The 17,379-nt window shown below is 45.0% G+C and overlaps 1 protein-coding gene across 1 annotated transcript in view; it reads left to right on the forward strand.

The window, feature by feature from the left end:
• Nucleotides 1-570: 570 nt before the first annotated feature.
• Nucleotides 571-17,379, forward strand: part of Itih5 (inter-alpha-trypsin inhibitor heavy chain 5) — a 78,883-nt gene continuing 62,074 nt past the window's right edge. The window contains exons 1-2 of the mRNA XM_045134959.1: nt 571-586; nt 2,065-2,166. Of these exons, the coding sequence (XP_044990894.1) occupies nt 2,121-2,166 (46 nt within the window). The 5' untranslated portion in view covers nt 571-586; nt 2,065-2,120. The remainder of the gene's footprint in view (nt 587-2,064; nt 2,167-17,379) is intronic.

Consider the following 17,379-nt stretch of genomic DNA (forward strand, 5'->3'; position numbering starts at 1 on the left):
ATGTTCTGGTGTTGTGATCAATTCAATGATCGTGTACATGTGAACCAAAAGTTGGTAACAAAAAGATTATATATGTTATGTACTCTACTTGTGAAATCTCTGCAGTGCACAGGACCATTAAATGAGTGTGTCTTCTGGGGTAATCTGGAAGCCTTCCCTATGTTGTCTTGTTAAATTTAGTTTAAAAGTTGCTTCCATGTCATGAATTGTTTGTTCATAAAGTTTGTTTTTACAAATGGACTTGCAAATTTTCATTGGAAATGATAAATAAGGATAAGACCCAGAAGGGCATGGGAGGCACATGCCAGCGTTTTCAAGTTGAGGATTATTTCCTATGTGGGAAAATGACTCATACCTACCCCAGATGTTTGAGTCTTGCTGTCAGGCACCCCAGAGAATAGCATGCACTTTAATTCCTGCAGAAAACCAAGCCTTTGATGACAGAGTTCTCGGTGAAGTCTACCATCATTTCTCGTTATGCCTTCACTACGGTTTCCTGCAAAATGCTCAACCGAGCTTCTGAGGACCAGGATGTTGAATTCCAGATGCAGATTCCAGCTGCAGCTTTTATCACCAACTTCACTGTGTAGGTGATGTGCTTGTCAGGGACGGGGATTTCTATGTGGGTGACCGGGGTGAGCCTGAGACGATGTGGGGCCCATGTGCCGATAACTGTAAGAATTTATACCCTGTAGACACTATATGAGCCACTGCCTTCCTCCCTCCCTCCCTTTCTTTTTCTTTCCCTTCCTCCTCCCTCCCTCCCTCCCTCCCTTCCTTCCTTCTACTTTGCCTTCTTCCCTCACTCAATTCCCGTCTCTCTCTCTCCCTCTCTCTCCTATTCACTTCTTTTGCTCCATTCAAGTCTTCTTTCCCCTTCCTTCCTTCCTTCTTCTTTTCCTCTTTCCTTCTCTCCTTCTTTCATGGTCCATCACAGGACAGGCACTGTCCAAGGAGATTGGCACATTTCTACAAGAAAAAGATTACTTCTCTGATCCAGAAATTCAGCTGGGAAGAAGTAGTCGATACCTGAATAAATGCATTAGTAAATTAAATCACTGTGGACAGTAGGGAGTGCTGTGGTATAAACGTGCCAAGTAGGGCTGAGGGGGTTTGCTTCTGTTTCCTCCTTTGGGACAGTCTTACTCCGTAGTCCACTGTGGACTTGAACGCACCATCCCTCCTGCCCCAGCCTTCGGGGCGCTGGGATTACAGGCATGTGCATCACATGTGCATTACATGCCTGGTGAGGACTCCTTGAGGAAGGAATCTAAGGGAAGTAGCTTAGAGGGGTCCATGCCTCCGGAAAATCACATTGCATGAAATTACTGATACATTAGAGTAGACAGATTTTTCTTTTTCTTTCTTAGCCAGTATGTGTGTGTGTGTGTGCACATGGTTTTTGCATGTTTGTATGTCTGGGGGCACGTGTGTGCATGTGGAGGACAGAGGTTGAGGTTGGGTGTCATTCTGGATTGTTCTCCACCTTATTTATTGAGACAGTGTCTCTCACTTTGAACCCAGAGCTCATGAATTCTGCTAGTCTAGCAAGCTAGCTTGCTTCTTGCTTGGGTATCCCCTATCTCCAACTCCTGAATTCTGGGATTACATGTGGACCACCGTGCTGGCCTAGCATGTAGCTGGGGGCTGGGATCTGAACTCAGGTCCTCACATTATCCACTGGTCTGTCTCCCTAGCCTCAGTTCTTATTTTTTCTGACCCAAGATATGAAGAAGTACAAACAGGGTTAGAGAGGGGTTTTAATTTTTTGGTCTGGGCAGGTTTTAAGCTGGTAAGCTCTCATTTGTTTGAGCAGACCCTGTGATTTTTCTCCTGGAGAATCATGGAGATCCTCTGGGCTGGGTGTCACCCTTTGGACCTGTTGAAAATTGCACTTGAATGCAGTGAATGGTTCAGAACTGATGCCCTAGTCTGGAATGCACTCTATCTGCATACCCAAGGGGCAAGTAAAAATATTTTCTGGGGTTGTCATGGTTCTGATATTCATGCTTGCACATATCTTGGAACTGCAAGTTGGTAACACAGCTGTGTCTTGTGTTTCAGGCTTATTGGAGACAAAGTGTATCAGGGTGAAATTACAGGGAAAGAGAAGAAAAATAATGACAGGGTCAAAGGGAGAAGGAACCAGACCACAGAAGAACATGAGTAAGTATTATTTAATTAAGCAGCTGAGATCCAATTAGGCAAAGTGTCACATTTTCTAACCCTTTGCCCACATATTTCTTCCCTATCTTCAAACATTTTTCTTTTTGAGCAAAATAATAAATATACATGATTAAAAATGTAGCAGACAAGCATTTATAACCATAAAGGTTTTATGCCCATTCCTCAGTCCTTTCTAGAAACATCTGTTCCTAAAATTTCTATACACAATTTTCTTTGTGGTTAGTTAGCTAAATCTAAGTTATATGATAGTGTTGATTTTTTTTTTTTGATTTTAAGAAAAATAAGACATCTGTTGAATCTCTGCTGTGAAGATAAACAGATTTAGGAAATATGCAATAATATTACTTTTTTCAGTGTCATTTTCTTGAGACATAGTCTTATGCAGGTCAGGCTGGGCTCAAACTTGCTATGTGGCCAAAGATGGCCTTGATGAATTTCTGACCCCTCCTGCTTCCATTTCCCAAGTGCTGGGACTACAGGCATGCGCCGCCGCGCCTGGCTCCATCTTTGCAATACCATTTCTTCTTCTGCTAGCAGATGGTCATCTCTGCCATCTTAAATAGTCATATTCCTTCTCCTACCTTTCACACTACCTTTCCTTATCTTGTACCCAGTTAAATCTTGTACCCTGAGTCACTTCCCCAGAACCCACCTAAAAAGTACCAGCCATGGTGCCGCACACTAATGACATGGCCCTGGGGGAGAGGTGGGGCACCACTGGTCAGCCAGTCTAACCTACTTAGTGGGCACCAGGCCAATGAGAGACTGCCTTGGAACAGAAGTGGGCAGTATCCTGAGGAACGGCACCAAGGTTGTCTTCTGGTCTGCACATGAATGTGCACCAGCACACACATGCACGCAAACACACAAGAATGAACAGAGGAACATACATCCACACAAGACTCTTGTCCGAAATGATAATTGTATTTTTTCTTTTACGTATAAGCTAAAGATAGAAAAACAGGAAACAGCATTTGCTTTTGAATGGCTGTTGGCTGTGGGGACAGGGACATTGATCTAGTACGCAGTCTTCCTTCCCCTGTACAAACCCAACATGAAAGTTTCTTTTCCTTGTGCAGACCTGTGATGTTAGTTTCCGGACAAGAGAATATGAACTTATAAACCTGATTCTGTCCTCTTCTCCAAACCCTCAGAGTTTTGGCAAAGCCAGTTTTGGTAACTCATAGTCAAACACTTTGCACTCAGAAGTCCTCTAAGTGACATTGGAACATCTAACTCTTGTCTAGAAGACCTGAGCCATAGGTTCACTTTGATACAGAAAAGCAAGTGGGGTTCTGAGTTTCAGATAAGGGATCCATATGTATCTCAACGCTACAGTTCCCAAGCACGCTGAACCTGGGGTCTTCTCAGTGTAGGCTGGCGTAGATGGCTTTGCACACAGCTTTGAGCTGTTCAAATACTGCTTCATTGAAGTGGTTTTTTGTTTTGTTTTGTTTTTTGATGTACGGTCTCACTCTAGGCCAGGCTGTCCTGGAATTCACTCTGTATTCTCAGGGTGGCCTCGAACTCACAGTGATCCTCTACCTCTGCCTCTTGAGTGCTGGGATTAAAGGCATGCACCACCACCCTCATTGAAGTTTTGCCTATACTCTGCCCTTCGCCCACCCTGCTTCCCCATCTCTCTGTTTGGCAAGTGCCTCTGGTATATAGTCTCTCTTGTGCAGCAAGTCCTTCAAACTTCACTTTGTTGAACTACAGCCGTGTCCCAAATTGCCTTTATCAGAATTGTCCAGGATTATGCCACAATTCGTTTAGTTGGACCATGGGCGCTCCAGGGCCTCCAGCCACTGCAAACGAACTCCAGATGCACGTGCTCCCTTGTGCATTTGGCTTACGTGCATCCTGCAGAATCGAACTGGGATCCTTTGGCTTTGCAGGCCAGTGCCTTAACTGCTAAGCCATCTCTCCAGCCCTCTAATTGCCTTTTTTATGAGATAGAGTTTAGTTTTGTCACTTTTAATATGTACTTAGACACATAATTCTGTTTTTGAATAAATCCTACATACTTTTATTTTTTATTTATTTGAAAGAGAGAACATGGGTGTGCCAGGGCCTCCAGCCACTGCAAACGAACTCCAGACACATGTGCCACCTTGTGCATCTGGCTAACTTGGGTCCTAGGGAATCAAACCAGGGTCCTTAGGCTTCACAGGCAAACACTATAACTAAGCCATCTCTCCAGCCCACATAATTATTTTGAAGTGACAACAAAATGAACAGCTATAAGCAAGGTTTCTGCTAGCACCCTTAGCCCTGTTGCTTGGACGACATTAAATTAAATAGAAATGAAAGGTCAGGATACATTCTGAGTTCAGATATGTTGGAATATTCTATCAAAATGAGGATGCATCCAGGTCCATGAAACATATTCTCAGTACTTGGTAGCTTTGCTGTAAAACTTTTACCCTGGAATCTCTCCTCATTTTCTTCGTTTGATTTTGCTCTTGATTTTATTCCCTAGTTCTCTCTTCATGATTTTCCACTTTACTTTGCTGGAGGTGACTGCCCCGGAATAGGTGGGTGAGGGATAAACTTGCTGAGACTGAATTAATGTTTTGGCTGTGTATGGAATTTAAGGTCAAGATAATTTTCCTGTTGAAATTTGAGCTCAATACTTCTAGTGTCTTGTTACACCTGAGTATTACGAAGCAAGCATCTAGTGTCACAAGAATCTAGTGCATTCTGTTCTTTTCATATTTCCTTCATCTGATGTTCTGAAGTTTTGCCTTAACAGGTTGATCTGTCAGTCTTCCCCATCCCCCCTTTTTTTTCCAAGGTAGGACCTCACTCTAGGCGAAGCTGATCTGGAATTCACTATGTAGTCTTAGGCTGGCCTTGAACTCCCAGTGATCCTTCTACCTCCACCACCTGAGCGCTGGGATTAAAGGTGTGTCACCACGCCCTACTGCCCGCCCTTTTCCAGGCTGTCTGTCCAGTGCTCAGTGAAGGTTTCCATCTCGTTACTTGAGTTTTTGTCCAGTTCTAGGAAGAAGGAGTTCAGCAAGCTTAATCTTCATTTATACGTGGGCTCGGCATGATTTTCTCTTTATTTAGCTCCCTTTGTTACTCTGTCCTGTGTTGTCCTCCCGAACCCTGAGCTCAGATCTTCTGGCTGGCTTGCTTTTTTCTTGCCGCAGATTTTTCTAGCATGTTCTGAGCTATAGCTGTCCTGTCTTAGGGGATTACTCTGTCTTCTAGAAGTGTTCTGAAATGTCACACACATTGTTGGTGGTCATTCTGCCATTCCAAGTCAAAGAACCCGCACTCCAAACAGTGAAAGCATTCATAATAGCTTGTTGTGGCCATTTATTTCTTCCTAAACACATCTACCATGGTATAAAACTCATTTCATGTGTGGACAATTTTAGAATATACATGATGCCAACATTTCCGTGGTTATCTGTGTAATAGGGAGAATGTAGTTGACACCTTGACTTCCAGGCTCTTGCTTCTAGCAGTTCACCTGCTTTAAAAAAAATTTTTTTTGTTTTATGTTTATTTATTTGAAAGTGACAGACAGAGAAAGAGGCAGAGAGAGAGAGAGAGAGAGAGAGAGAGAGAGAGAGAGAGAGAGAGAATGGGCACGCCAGGGCTTCCAGCCACTGCAAACGAACTCCAGACGCATGCGCCCACTTGTGCATCTGGCTAACGTGGGTCCTGGGGAACTGAGCCTCGAACCAGGGTCCTTAGGCTTCACAGGCAAGTGCTTAACTGCTAAGCCATCTCTCCAGCCCAGTTCACCTCCTTCAATGTGCCCTTCCCACTGTCCCCTCGGGTCTGTCTCAAGAGGAGGTGGGGAGACCAGCACTTTTTGTATATATTTTTTTTTCTTTTGGCCCTTGGTTACTGTGTTAGTGACATTTGCCATCATGGTGCCAACGTACCTGGCAGAGGCAACTGGAGGGAGGAAGAGAGGCTTGTTGGGCAGGTGTTTCAGCGGGTGCCAGTCCCGGAGAAGGTGGGCAGGGCCTGGGTGGGGGCTGCGCAGTCCTCCTGGGCGGCAGCAGGCGGGGCGTGGGGAGAGCGTGGCTGGAAGCAGGCGCTGGCCCGGCCCGCGCAGGCCTGCGACGAGCGCCCTCCTCCGGGCGTCTTTACACCCCAAGACGGCCAGCGCCCGCGGGCAGCAGCCCCTCCGCCCTGAGCGCTGGCCGCGGCCCGTCGTGTCCGGCAGGGAGGAGGGCCCGGGCGCGTTCCGCGCGGCCGCCGTGCTGCCCGGCAGGGCCAAGGCCGACTTCGTCCTGAGCTACGAGGAGCTCCTGCGGCGGCGGCGGGGCAAGTACGAGCACGCGGTCAGCGTGCGGCCGCGGCAGCTGGCCGGGAGGCTGGCGGTGGACGTGAGCGTGCTGGAGAGGTCGGGGCTCGCGTCCCTCGAGGTGCCGCCCCTTCGCCGCGGCCGGCAGAAGGGCAGCGGGAAGGCCGAGGGTGAGTACCGCCTGCCCGGTGAGCTGCGGGAGCGCTCGGGCTGCTTCTGGGCTTCGGAGAAATCTGGGGTGGGGGTGGGGGTGGGGGGAAGGACGCGCAAAGTCCGGGCAAATAGCTCTGTTGGATGAAATACTTCCCTTGCATGCGTAAAGGCCTGATTCCATCCCCAGAGGCCACGTAAAGATGCAGGGAGTGCTCGTGAGCCTCTAATCCCAGAGTGGGAGGCGGAGACAAGAGGATCCCTGAAGCTCACTGGCCTGTGTGGCAGGCTCCGGGCCAGCAAGAGACTCTGGGTCAAAAAAATGTGGACAGTTCCTGATAAACAACATTCAAGGTTATTCTCTGCCTTCCACATGTACACACACACACACACACACACACACACACACACACACACACACACACACGGTACCCCTTTCACAAAGGCTTTGAATTTTTATGTGAATTGGAAGATTGCCACAAGATACTGATTTACCTATCTGTATATTTAAAGGGGCAAGCTCTATCAGGAGATAGAGGTTTTGCTTGTTTGTTTGTTTGGGTTTTCGAGGTAGGGTCTCACTCTAGCTCAGGCTGACCTGGAATTCACTCTGTAGTCTCAGGGTGGCCTTGAACTCATGGCAATCCTCCTACCTCTGCCTCCCAAGTGCTGGGATTAAAGGCGTTCCCCACCACACAAAGCAGTTTTTGACATAATAATCTCACTCTGAGGAATTGATTCCAGGTAAAATATCTATGTATGTGTGTATGGGTTTTTTTTTTTTTCAATGTAAGGTCTCACTCTAGCCCAGGCTGATCTGGAATTCACTATGTAGTCTCAGGCTGGCCTCGAATAGCAATCCTCCCCAGGTAAAATATCTAAAATATTGAGAATATTACATTCAGGAAGCTGTCTTATAATACTTATTGTAGCAAAGTATTTAATGATAATATATATATATTGAATGGAGTGGAAGTAATTAGTAAATGAGAAAAATAATTTATCATGGGATAAAAGGAAAGAACAAAATTGTGCATGATAACACAAAATATTTTAACTAAGTTAAATGTTGAATTGACATAAACTAGAGAGCTATATAAAATGATGCTTTTATATCAGGGATATAGCATTATGAGGTTGGTTTTTAAAACTTTTTCTGTGTGTGTGTTTTGTTTTGTAGTATGGGGATTAGAGCCCAGAACCTTCAGCATGTTAGTCAAGAACCCTACCATTGAGGTAGACTTCCCCAGCTCTAAAAATCTGTTTAAAAATATTCTAAAATTAAATAATGAAAAATATGTTCTGAGCCAGACCTGATAGTACATGCCTGCAATCCCAGCTATTCGGACAGCTGAGGCAGGGGGATAGGAAGTTCAAGACTAGCCTGAGCACCTTAGTGAGGCTCTGTCTCAATGAAAACTTTAAAGAAAATAAGGCTAGGAATATAGCTCAGTGGTCGAATCCTTTCCTTGCCTGAGTGAGGCCCTAGATCAATCTTCAGTACTGAAAAACAAGAAAAGAAAAGAATAAAAATGTGTTCTATTCTGTAATTTGATGTAAGATACTGACATTTTGGTTCATTGGCAGAATCTTTCAGCTTAGGTTTTTCTCTACTTCCCTTTTGAAAAGCAGAATTCCACTTATCAAAATGATTCATGCAAATTTAATCACTGTTAATTCTGTTCTAGTTTATATTCAATGTTTGCGCTGTTCCCCGTATTTAACATAGCAGTAAGGCAGAATGTTCCACTGAGAGGAAGACAGCCATATGCAAACATGGGGCCAGAATCGAACTCAGGGACACTGTGTCAGAGAGTTGTGCTCTCAGGCGCAGGAGATGGTCATGACAAGTGAGCAGGTCAGCGAGCTGCGTGGGACTTTAGGGCTCAGGGCCGCGAGGAGAGTCCAGAACAGGCCAGGATAGTTTCTTGGGCAGGAGGGAGAGGAGGGAGGTGACTGGACAACTGGAATAAGAAGTGTGTATGCAACGTGATGCTAAACTACTTAGGGCCTGGGCTTGGCATGCAGACGAGCAAACACTGTGGAAATCATTCTTCTCGCTGCAGCATACAGGTTAGTGAATGGTACATAAGTTCTCAGTCACCTTCAACGACTGTGTGCTCCCCGGCTTTGGAGAAACTCGGGCCCTTTGTTACAAACTCACAAACTGAGTCTGACTCTTGTAAACCAAAGTAAAGTGGTTCTCAAAGTGCCTGACGCCCAGAAATGGCGTCAGATATCCTACAAGCCATTCTCCTGTCTTGTATGTGGAAGTTGTGTCACTCATAGATTTTAGTTCAATTATTGCTATAACCTTGAAGAAAACTATTGAAAACCAGCAAGCTAGTTTTTATGTCTATAAAACTGGGTTGCTACCTTCTTCATAGGGTGATCATGAAACAGTAGTGTATGTAGAATGGAAAATACTTGGCTCAGAGTAGGAGTTTTGTAGCAGTCAGCCTCAAGTCGCTGGGAGGAACCTCCAGACCAGACACAGTTATGGAGGAAGGGAATTTATTGAAGCTGATAGATCCAACAGAAGTTCCGTAATGGCAGAAGAAGTCCAACAGGTCCAAGCAGAGAGAGAGAAAAAGCTACAAGCCACCACCATAGGCAAGCACACACCTCAAAATCCAGGCCAAGCTCAGGCTGTCTGCACATCTTTAGACTGGAATTCCAAACCCACCCCTCACCTTAGGGCTGGACCCCAAGATCCCTGCACAGTGACACCTCCTTCAGCCAGCTGGCTGCGGGTCTAAATTACAAATAAAGTCCAAAATATATCGGGGGACATCCATTCAAACTACCACACGCTTACTGGTGGTTGTCATTGTTACTAGGATATCCATGTACTTACTCTGTTTTGCATGTGTGCATGTGCATTTAGATGTGTGTGCAGGGGTGTGTGCACGTGTGTGAAAGCCAGAGGTAGACACTGAGTGTCTTCTTCAATGGCTCTCCACTTTTATTCTTTGAGGCAGTGTCTCTCACTGAACCCAGAACTCACTGATTCGGTTAGCATTTGGTTTCTCGCCAGCAGGCCCTGGCAATCCTTTTGTCTGTACCTCCTCAGCTCTGGGATTGTAAGCACATGCCATCACGCCTGGCATTTTATGTGGATTCTGAGGATCCCAGCTCAAGGTCTCATGGCATTTTCTCTGGAATCTTAAGTGCCTATGAAAGTGGCTCTGTGTCTGATTAACCTTTGGGATATAATCCAACAGCATTTATTTATTTATTTATTTATTTATTTATTTAGAGTTAGGATCTCACTCTACCATAGTTCAACCTGGAAATCACTCTGTAGTCCCAGGCTGGCCTTGAACTCATGGCAATCCTTCTACAACAGCCTCCTGAGAGCTGGGACTAAAGGCTTGCATCATCAAGCCTGGCCTTTTAAGCAGTGTCTTCAAATGAGACAATAAGACCAAACACATACAAATCATGAAGAATATTTTCAAATTGAATTTCTCTGTATTCAGACTTTAGAGGGGATTTTTGAGTGTGTACCTGTGAAAACGGTGCTCAGTGGACGATGACTTGCAGCAGAGAGCTCCTGCAGTGTCTGCTCGGGGAATCTGGAGGAACACGCAGAGCCCGTGAATGCCCCCTGGCACTTCTGAGGGCAGCTGAGACAGGTGTTTGCGAATTTCTCACTGTGGGTCCCGGCAGTTCCCAGCAGAGCAGCGTGCGTGTTGTGCATACACTTGGACAGGGTATGAATAATGACCGTTGGCCGAAGAGCCGCTAAATGTTCCCATTCATGGCTGATTAGTGTCTCTGAGCACTTTTTCCAGACCCCTGGTCTCTCTGGGCATGCTTGTTTTCAAGCAGATTGTTCTCCGAGCCCTTTGAGGCAGTGCAGACATGCCTCTGCCTTCCGGAGCGGGAAGCTTCTACGCCATCTCCTCAAGTCGGGTGACAGGCTTTCCCACCTTTCCCAGCTCGGATGTTATTGTTCCTGCAAAATGGTGGCCTCAGCAGTGACAAGCATAGGATGTCGTGATTTTTTTTTTTTTTTTGGTTGTGTTGTTTTGGTCTAGACCAAACTGTGTGTTTTCAACAGAAATCCAACATAGAAATCAAACTAGACTTGAGCTTGTACCAGAACGAGAGCTGAAACCGAGGAGCAGCCCAAGGCCATCCGGTCTTCTGGTAGATCTTGCTGTGGCTAAGCACCCAGATGTCTGACCACTGGCTGCATTTCATCTTTTATCTTATCTTTTTTTAAAAGTTTTTTAGGTTAGCACACAAAGTAACGGTTTCTTCATGGCATTGTAATTTTCGGATTGTTCAAATAGCACATGCACACGTTTCAGTTTCTAAAGGTTTGCATACTGATATACAGTAAAAGCAACATTCTCATCTATCTGCGCTGTCCACTCTCAGTTCTTCCCTTAAATATTCTGATGTTATGTGAACTTGGAAAAACAGAATAGGTGTCATTTAACTATTGGGACACATCTTGAGATCTGTAGGTCGGACAGTTTTGTTATTATTCAAACATTATTGAGTGTCCTTTCCCCAGTGCATTGGTGCAGGTAAATCGCTCAACATAGCATCTTGATCCAGGAAGAGACCATTCAGAAAAAATGCTGCAGTTAGTGTAACATAACACAGTGTTTTGCCATGGACAGTTTTTACAAGTAGGAGAGTACTCTAAGTAAATTATAGACAAATAATAAATATGTCAACCAGTAACAAAGTTGTTAATTATTATTATACATAATTGCATGTCCTGTAGGATTTCTTTGTACACCTGGAAGTGTGGTAGGTGTGTGTCTCTCAGCGTCATCACAAGCACGTGAGTAAGAATCATACTAGAACCTTAGAATGACAATGTTATCACTAGGTAATAGGAATTTTGAGCTCTTTTGTCATCTTTATGGTCCATCACTGGCCTGAATGTTATTATGCAATGCATAACTATGTTTGAAATGAAAATTTTCCCAGGACATCGCTGGGCCATGTGATTTTCAGAAGCACACATATAAGCTATTGGTTCAAAGCTGTCTATTCCCTTCTCCATGTGTGATAATCAATCTTCATTGTTAACTTAGCTGAATTTAGAATCACCATGGAAAGACACTTCCGGGTATATCTATAAGAGTTTGTACAGAAAGCTTTAACAGAGGAGGGAAAGACACATCGTGAAGGTAAGAGGCATCATCCCACGGGCTGGGGTCCTGGACGGAACCAAAAAGAGCCAAGCCAGCAAGCTGAGCATGTGCGTGTCTCTCTGCTTCCTGACTGTGGGTGCAGCCAGCCGCCTGTTGTTTCTCCTGCCACCCATTTACCCCCCATCCAATGATATCCCGTCCAACTGTGAGTCAGTTTTCCTTCAGTTACTTTTGTCAAACATTTTGCCACAACAGTGGGGAAAGTTACTTATACACCAGGCTTACAATGTATCTCATAACCAGACATCATTGACACGTCTGTCCAACTCATAGCATGTAAATTATTGCTTTTACTGCGATTCTTCCCTCATTTTCTCCTTTCCTGTTTTTGTTTTCTTGAGATTGCTTTGTGTAATCAAGGCTTTCTTGACAATCACTATTCTCCTTTGTCAATTTCCCTAGTGCTGCGAATATAGGTGTGTATCACCATGCCCTGCTTAAGAAACTCTTTTGTTGAATTTTAATTTATAGTATATGGATAAAATTTACCCATTTCAAGGGTGAAACTCAATGCTTTTTCATGTTTGCGGAGTGATACAGCCATCACCATAATCCAATTTTAAGATATTCACGTCACTCCAGAAAGATCTTCGTATTCACATGATGTTACTCCAGTATCACCTCTCGTAGATTTAATGGATATCCCCCAATATATTCATATTCAGGATTTTTATTAAAGTTTGTAATTTAGCTCTGCAGCCACCAGTCTGGAGGAGGTGTTGCTGTGGGTGGATCCTAGGGTCCAGCCCTAAGGCATGAAGTGGATTTGGAATTCCAGTCGAAAGAAATGCAAGGTGTCAGAGCTTTGCCCGGAGTTCCTGAAGTGTGCTTGGTTGCTTTTTGGTGGTGGTTTTCCTCTCTGCTTGGACCTGTGAAAACGGGCCAGCTTCTCCTTCCATTATGGAACCTCCCCTGTGTTAGTGAATCCCTTCCTCCCATAACTGTGCCTGGTCTGGAAGCAACATGTAGCTGCCTCCTACACCACCCCAGCCCCAGGCACCCAGGAGTCCCCGCCCTGCCATTTACACTGGATAACTATCTTATCAGAAGCACCCTATCTAGCCTTCTCACGCTCAGCAAAGGTGAGCAAATGATTATTTTGGGCTTTCCAGCATAGTGTAGGAACCTCAACTGTGTCGGAATTTCAACCAAGCGAAGCCCCTTTTAAATGAAACGGATTCATTCATTACTCTCATGGGACCCTTTAAAACACTCTGACTGTAGATCCTTATTGGTAGTTTTTCACCAGTAAGTTTTTCACTATTGGATTCAGGGTAGCATAGAATTATTCACATACCTCATAGAAAAAAACTTCTTCCTAGGGCTAGAGAAATGGCTTAATGGATAAAGCACTTGGGGAAGGAGTAGAGTTTGGATCCTGAGAGCCCATGTAAATCTCAGGAGATGTGGTGACCCCTTGTAATTCCAGCAGGAGGGAGGTAGAAACAGTGAATTCCTGAGGCAAGCTAGATGGATAGAGTAGCCATGCTGGTGAGACTTGGGCTTAAGTGAGAGACGTTACCTCAGTAAATTAAAGCAGAGAACAATCAAGAAAGATACCTGATATCAACCCCTGGCCTCTGCACCCACCCAACGTGTGCTGACATGCATGCACGCATGTACACACTCATGCATCTCCAGTTTTGGTTCATCACCATAGCAACTTGAGATGGCGAAGGGAGATGATGTATCTGAGTAGTTGGAACTCAACATGTGGCTTGTGTTTTAACCATATCACCCCATGAATGCTTCCCGCGAAGTTTTGTCTTTTAAATGATCTTAAGAACCAAGGAAGCTTAATTCGAGAGAAGAGAACCCTTCAACATACAGCTTTATTCCCCCTTCACATTGGAAAACTAGACTTTTAAAAAACATTTACATTTATTTGAGAGAGAGAGAGAGGGAGAGGACAGACAAAGAGAGTGAGTATGGGCATTCCAGGCCTTTTGCCTCTGCAAAAGAACTCCCTATACATATATCATTTGTGTATCTGGTTTGATGTTGGTACTGGGGAATTGAACCTGGGTCATCAGGCTTTGCACACAAGTACCTTTATCTGATGAGCCATGTCCCCAGCCCCTGGACGACAAGACTATGGACACCACAGCTGCCTCGAGGAGAGATTAGTGACCAGCCACACACCACACAAGGTCCAGTAGTTTTGAATTGGTCTTATGTTTTAGTAGACACTTAATAAGGGTTTGATTAAAACTAATTTAAAAATTGACCTGCTTTTTTCCCATTAATTCCTAAACTTCAAAACCTCTGCCTTTTGCTATGAAGGATCTTGGGTCATATTCTTGGGCCCCTGGGGTAGTGCTTAGAATGGGTCCTTATTAAGTTTTATTCAGTGGATTAAAGAAGAAAGAATAGTTGTTGGCAGTCAAAATGTTGTTAGGTTTTCAACACATTTAACACTTTTGTCACGTAATTTTCACCAAATCATGGGCCTGTTTCTCATTATGATGGAGAGATTACAAAGCAGAATTAATAATGCCTCTTAGGTTCTAGAAGACTTTGGTTCCAAAAACCAAGTCTAGATAAATTCCACTTTACTAGAGTTACTGGGGGCAATTCAGCATGTCCTGTTGCATAAGCATTTTTGAATGAGCCATGTGAGCTGTGCAGCTTTTGGGAGATCTGAAATTCTTCTGTTATTTATCTGAAAACCAAGCATAACTGGACATCCTGTATTCCGATTGTTTAAATCTAGCAACTGCCCTTTATTTAAAGTGTGACTCATCACTAAGCCCCAAGTTCTGTGTTCTTTCCCCGGATCCGGTGGCCTCTGAGCAGCTGGAAGGGCACGGCCCTGCTTGGCTTGGTGAAACCTCAAGACATTTGCCAGGACACAATCTTGTTGTTGCGTGAGGTTCCAACATTGTCGGCACAGGAATGTTTCATGTGTGAGTCATCTGGACACTGGTTGGTTTCTGTGTCCGTGCTACCTTGCTGACATCAACTATAGCTGGGTCCAGCCCACAGTGGAAAGGATGGTGAGATGTGAGAACGTTAACGCAGTCCAGTCTTCTCTATTTAATCTGATGGTGGGAACCACCCATTGTTCCTCCCTTTTATTTTACTTTTGACAATTTCACACATCTATGTAATGTATTTGACCATACTCATCCCCCATTAGCCTCTCTCACCCCCTTTCTACTCCCAAAAGCCCCATTTCTTCCCAACAATCCTTGTTCTTTCATGTCTTTTAAAAATATTTTATTTATTTTAAGAGAGAGAGAGAGAGAGAGAGAGAGAGAGAGAGAGAGAGAGAGAGAGGGCCTGCACCAGGGACCCCTGCTTCTGCAAACAAACTCTAGACATATGCACCCCTTTATGCATCTAGCTTTATGTGGATACTACGGAATCAAAGCTGAGTCAACAGGTTTTGGAAGCAAGCACCTTTAACTACTGAACTATCTCCACTGAGTTGAAATAAGGGTGCTTGCGTGAGCATGGGTGAGGTGGCGCTATTTACTGGAGTATAGGTGACTTACTATTGACTACACCACTGGAGAACACGAACCCACCTCCCCCAGCAGCTAGTTTTTTAAAAAATTATTTTATTTTTATTTATGAGAGAGAGAGAGAGAATGGACGTGCCAGGCTCTTTGGCCCCTGCAAATGAACTCCAGATGCTTGCGCCCCCTTGTGCTTAAGTGGGTCCTGGGCAATTGCACCTCCATCCTTTGGTTTTGCAGGCAAGCACCCTAACTGCTAGGCCATCTCTCCAGCCCCCCCTGCCCCCGCCAGCAACTATTACTTTCCAGTAGTTCCTCTGGGAAGAGTGGGATCCCTCATCCATGATAGAAAGTTGATGTCAGGCAGGAACCCACAGCTATGACTCATGGGCGCAATGCCTGTGTGTCCTCAGGAAGACAGCCTTCCACAGCGCTCCCCTCCGGCTGTCTTGATCTGGTGTATGAAGTGGCTGTTGTCATGCGTATGACACGGTCTGCTATACCTGTGGCTGAAATCAGAGGCTGGCCTCGACCTCACAGCAGTCCTCCTTCCTCTGCCTCCCATGTGCTGGTTTTAAGGGTGTGCACCACCAAGCAGACCCTAAGACTGCTTTATCTGCCGGCCCATTCCTTCGTGACTGTGACGATCCGCTCTCCCCACACGCCATCAAATATGGAGTACCGGTAGTGTCGCCGCCAGGTTCGCATGGCTGGTAGAAATCACCCAACCAAGAGCAGCTAGGGGAAAAAGACGAGGTTTATTTTGGCTTACAAGCTTGAGGGGGGGAAGCTCCATGATGGCAGGGAAAACGATGGCATGAGCAGAGGGTGGACATCATCCCCTGGTCAACATCAGATGGACAATAGGAACAGGATAGTGTGCCAAACACTGGCAAGGGGACACTGGCTATAACACCGATAAGCCTGCCCCCAGCAATACACCACCTCCAGAAAGTGTTAATTCCCAAGTCTCCGTCAGCTGGGAACCCAGCAGAACACCTAAGTTTATGGGGGACACCTGTATCAAGCCACCCCCGATAATAAAGTATTATCTTACTGAGAAAGAATACTGAATAGGCAGGGAAGAAAGCCAACTTGGTACGAAATTAGAGTAAATATTCTTTATCAAATAGTAGAGTAGAATCACAACCTCTTCAGTCATAAATTTTCATTATTCTTCTAAGCTGTATGTTGCTGTCAATAACAATAGGATGCCATTTACCCAAAAAGATTTAGAAGTTAAACATGAGGGCTGGGAAGATGGCTCAGCTGTTAAAGGCTATTGCTTGCGAAGCCTGATGGCCTGGGTTCCATTCCCCAGGTCCCACATAAAGCCAGATGCACAAAGGGGCACATGTGTCTGGAGTCTGTCCGCAGAAGCAAGAGCCTCATACTGTCTCACAGTCATTCTCTCTCGCCTTTCTCTCCTTCTCTTTCTCAACTAAATAGAATAAAATAATAATAAAAATAAAAATCTAACATCAGTAGAGGAGACAGAAATCTTTCCCAATAAGAAAATTGTATACATTGAGAGGCAAGCAAGTGAAAGTCCCTCTCCTCATTGCTGCAGATTTTTTAGACTGTCTTTCACTAGCTTATTTGCTTGAACTTGGTCTTTATTGGGACCACCATAGGGTAGCTGCCCAATTATTCACAGTATTTTTGACTGCCCTAAATTTAACGAAGCTTGCCATTGGATCCCAGCTGATCCGGTTACATAAACAAGCCCAGCGCACTGAGCCTCTTTGCCATGGGGAAATGAGCAGGCAGCGTTTGTTTGGAAATCCTTTTGTGACAGTCCAGGTGCTGGCAGCTTTGGGGAGGACTTTAGCCAAACCAAAAGCTCACAGGAAAAAGGCCAGGAAATCCTTCTGCCCTTCAGCCCACAGGGCTGGAGCTTCCAGCCAGTGTCCTGGAGCAGGGTCCTTTGCTTGATATGTTTTCACCGTTAGACACCTTGCGTAGCCACTGGCTGCTTTCCCGGCCTGTGGGCTTGTCTAGGAGAATTCTTGTTTGTGTGTAACATCCATGCTGGCGCACAAAACTGAGGACATGAGCTTGCTTCCTACAGTTCTTGCCCAACTCTCTCTGTCTCTCTCTCACACATTTTGTTATTACAAGATACAAT

This window comes from Jaculus jaculus, chromosome 15 (genome assembly GCF_020740685.1).
Source record: "Jaculus jaculus isolate mJacJac1 chromosome 15, mJacJac1.mat.Y.cur, whole genome shotgun sequence".
In the NCBI taxonomy this organism is placed as follows: Eukaryota; Metazoa; Chordata; class Mammalia; order Rodentia; family Dipodidae; genus Jaculus; species Jaculus jaculus.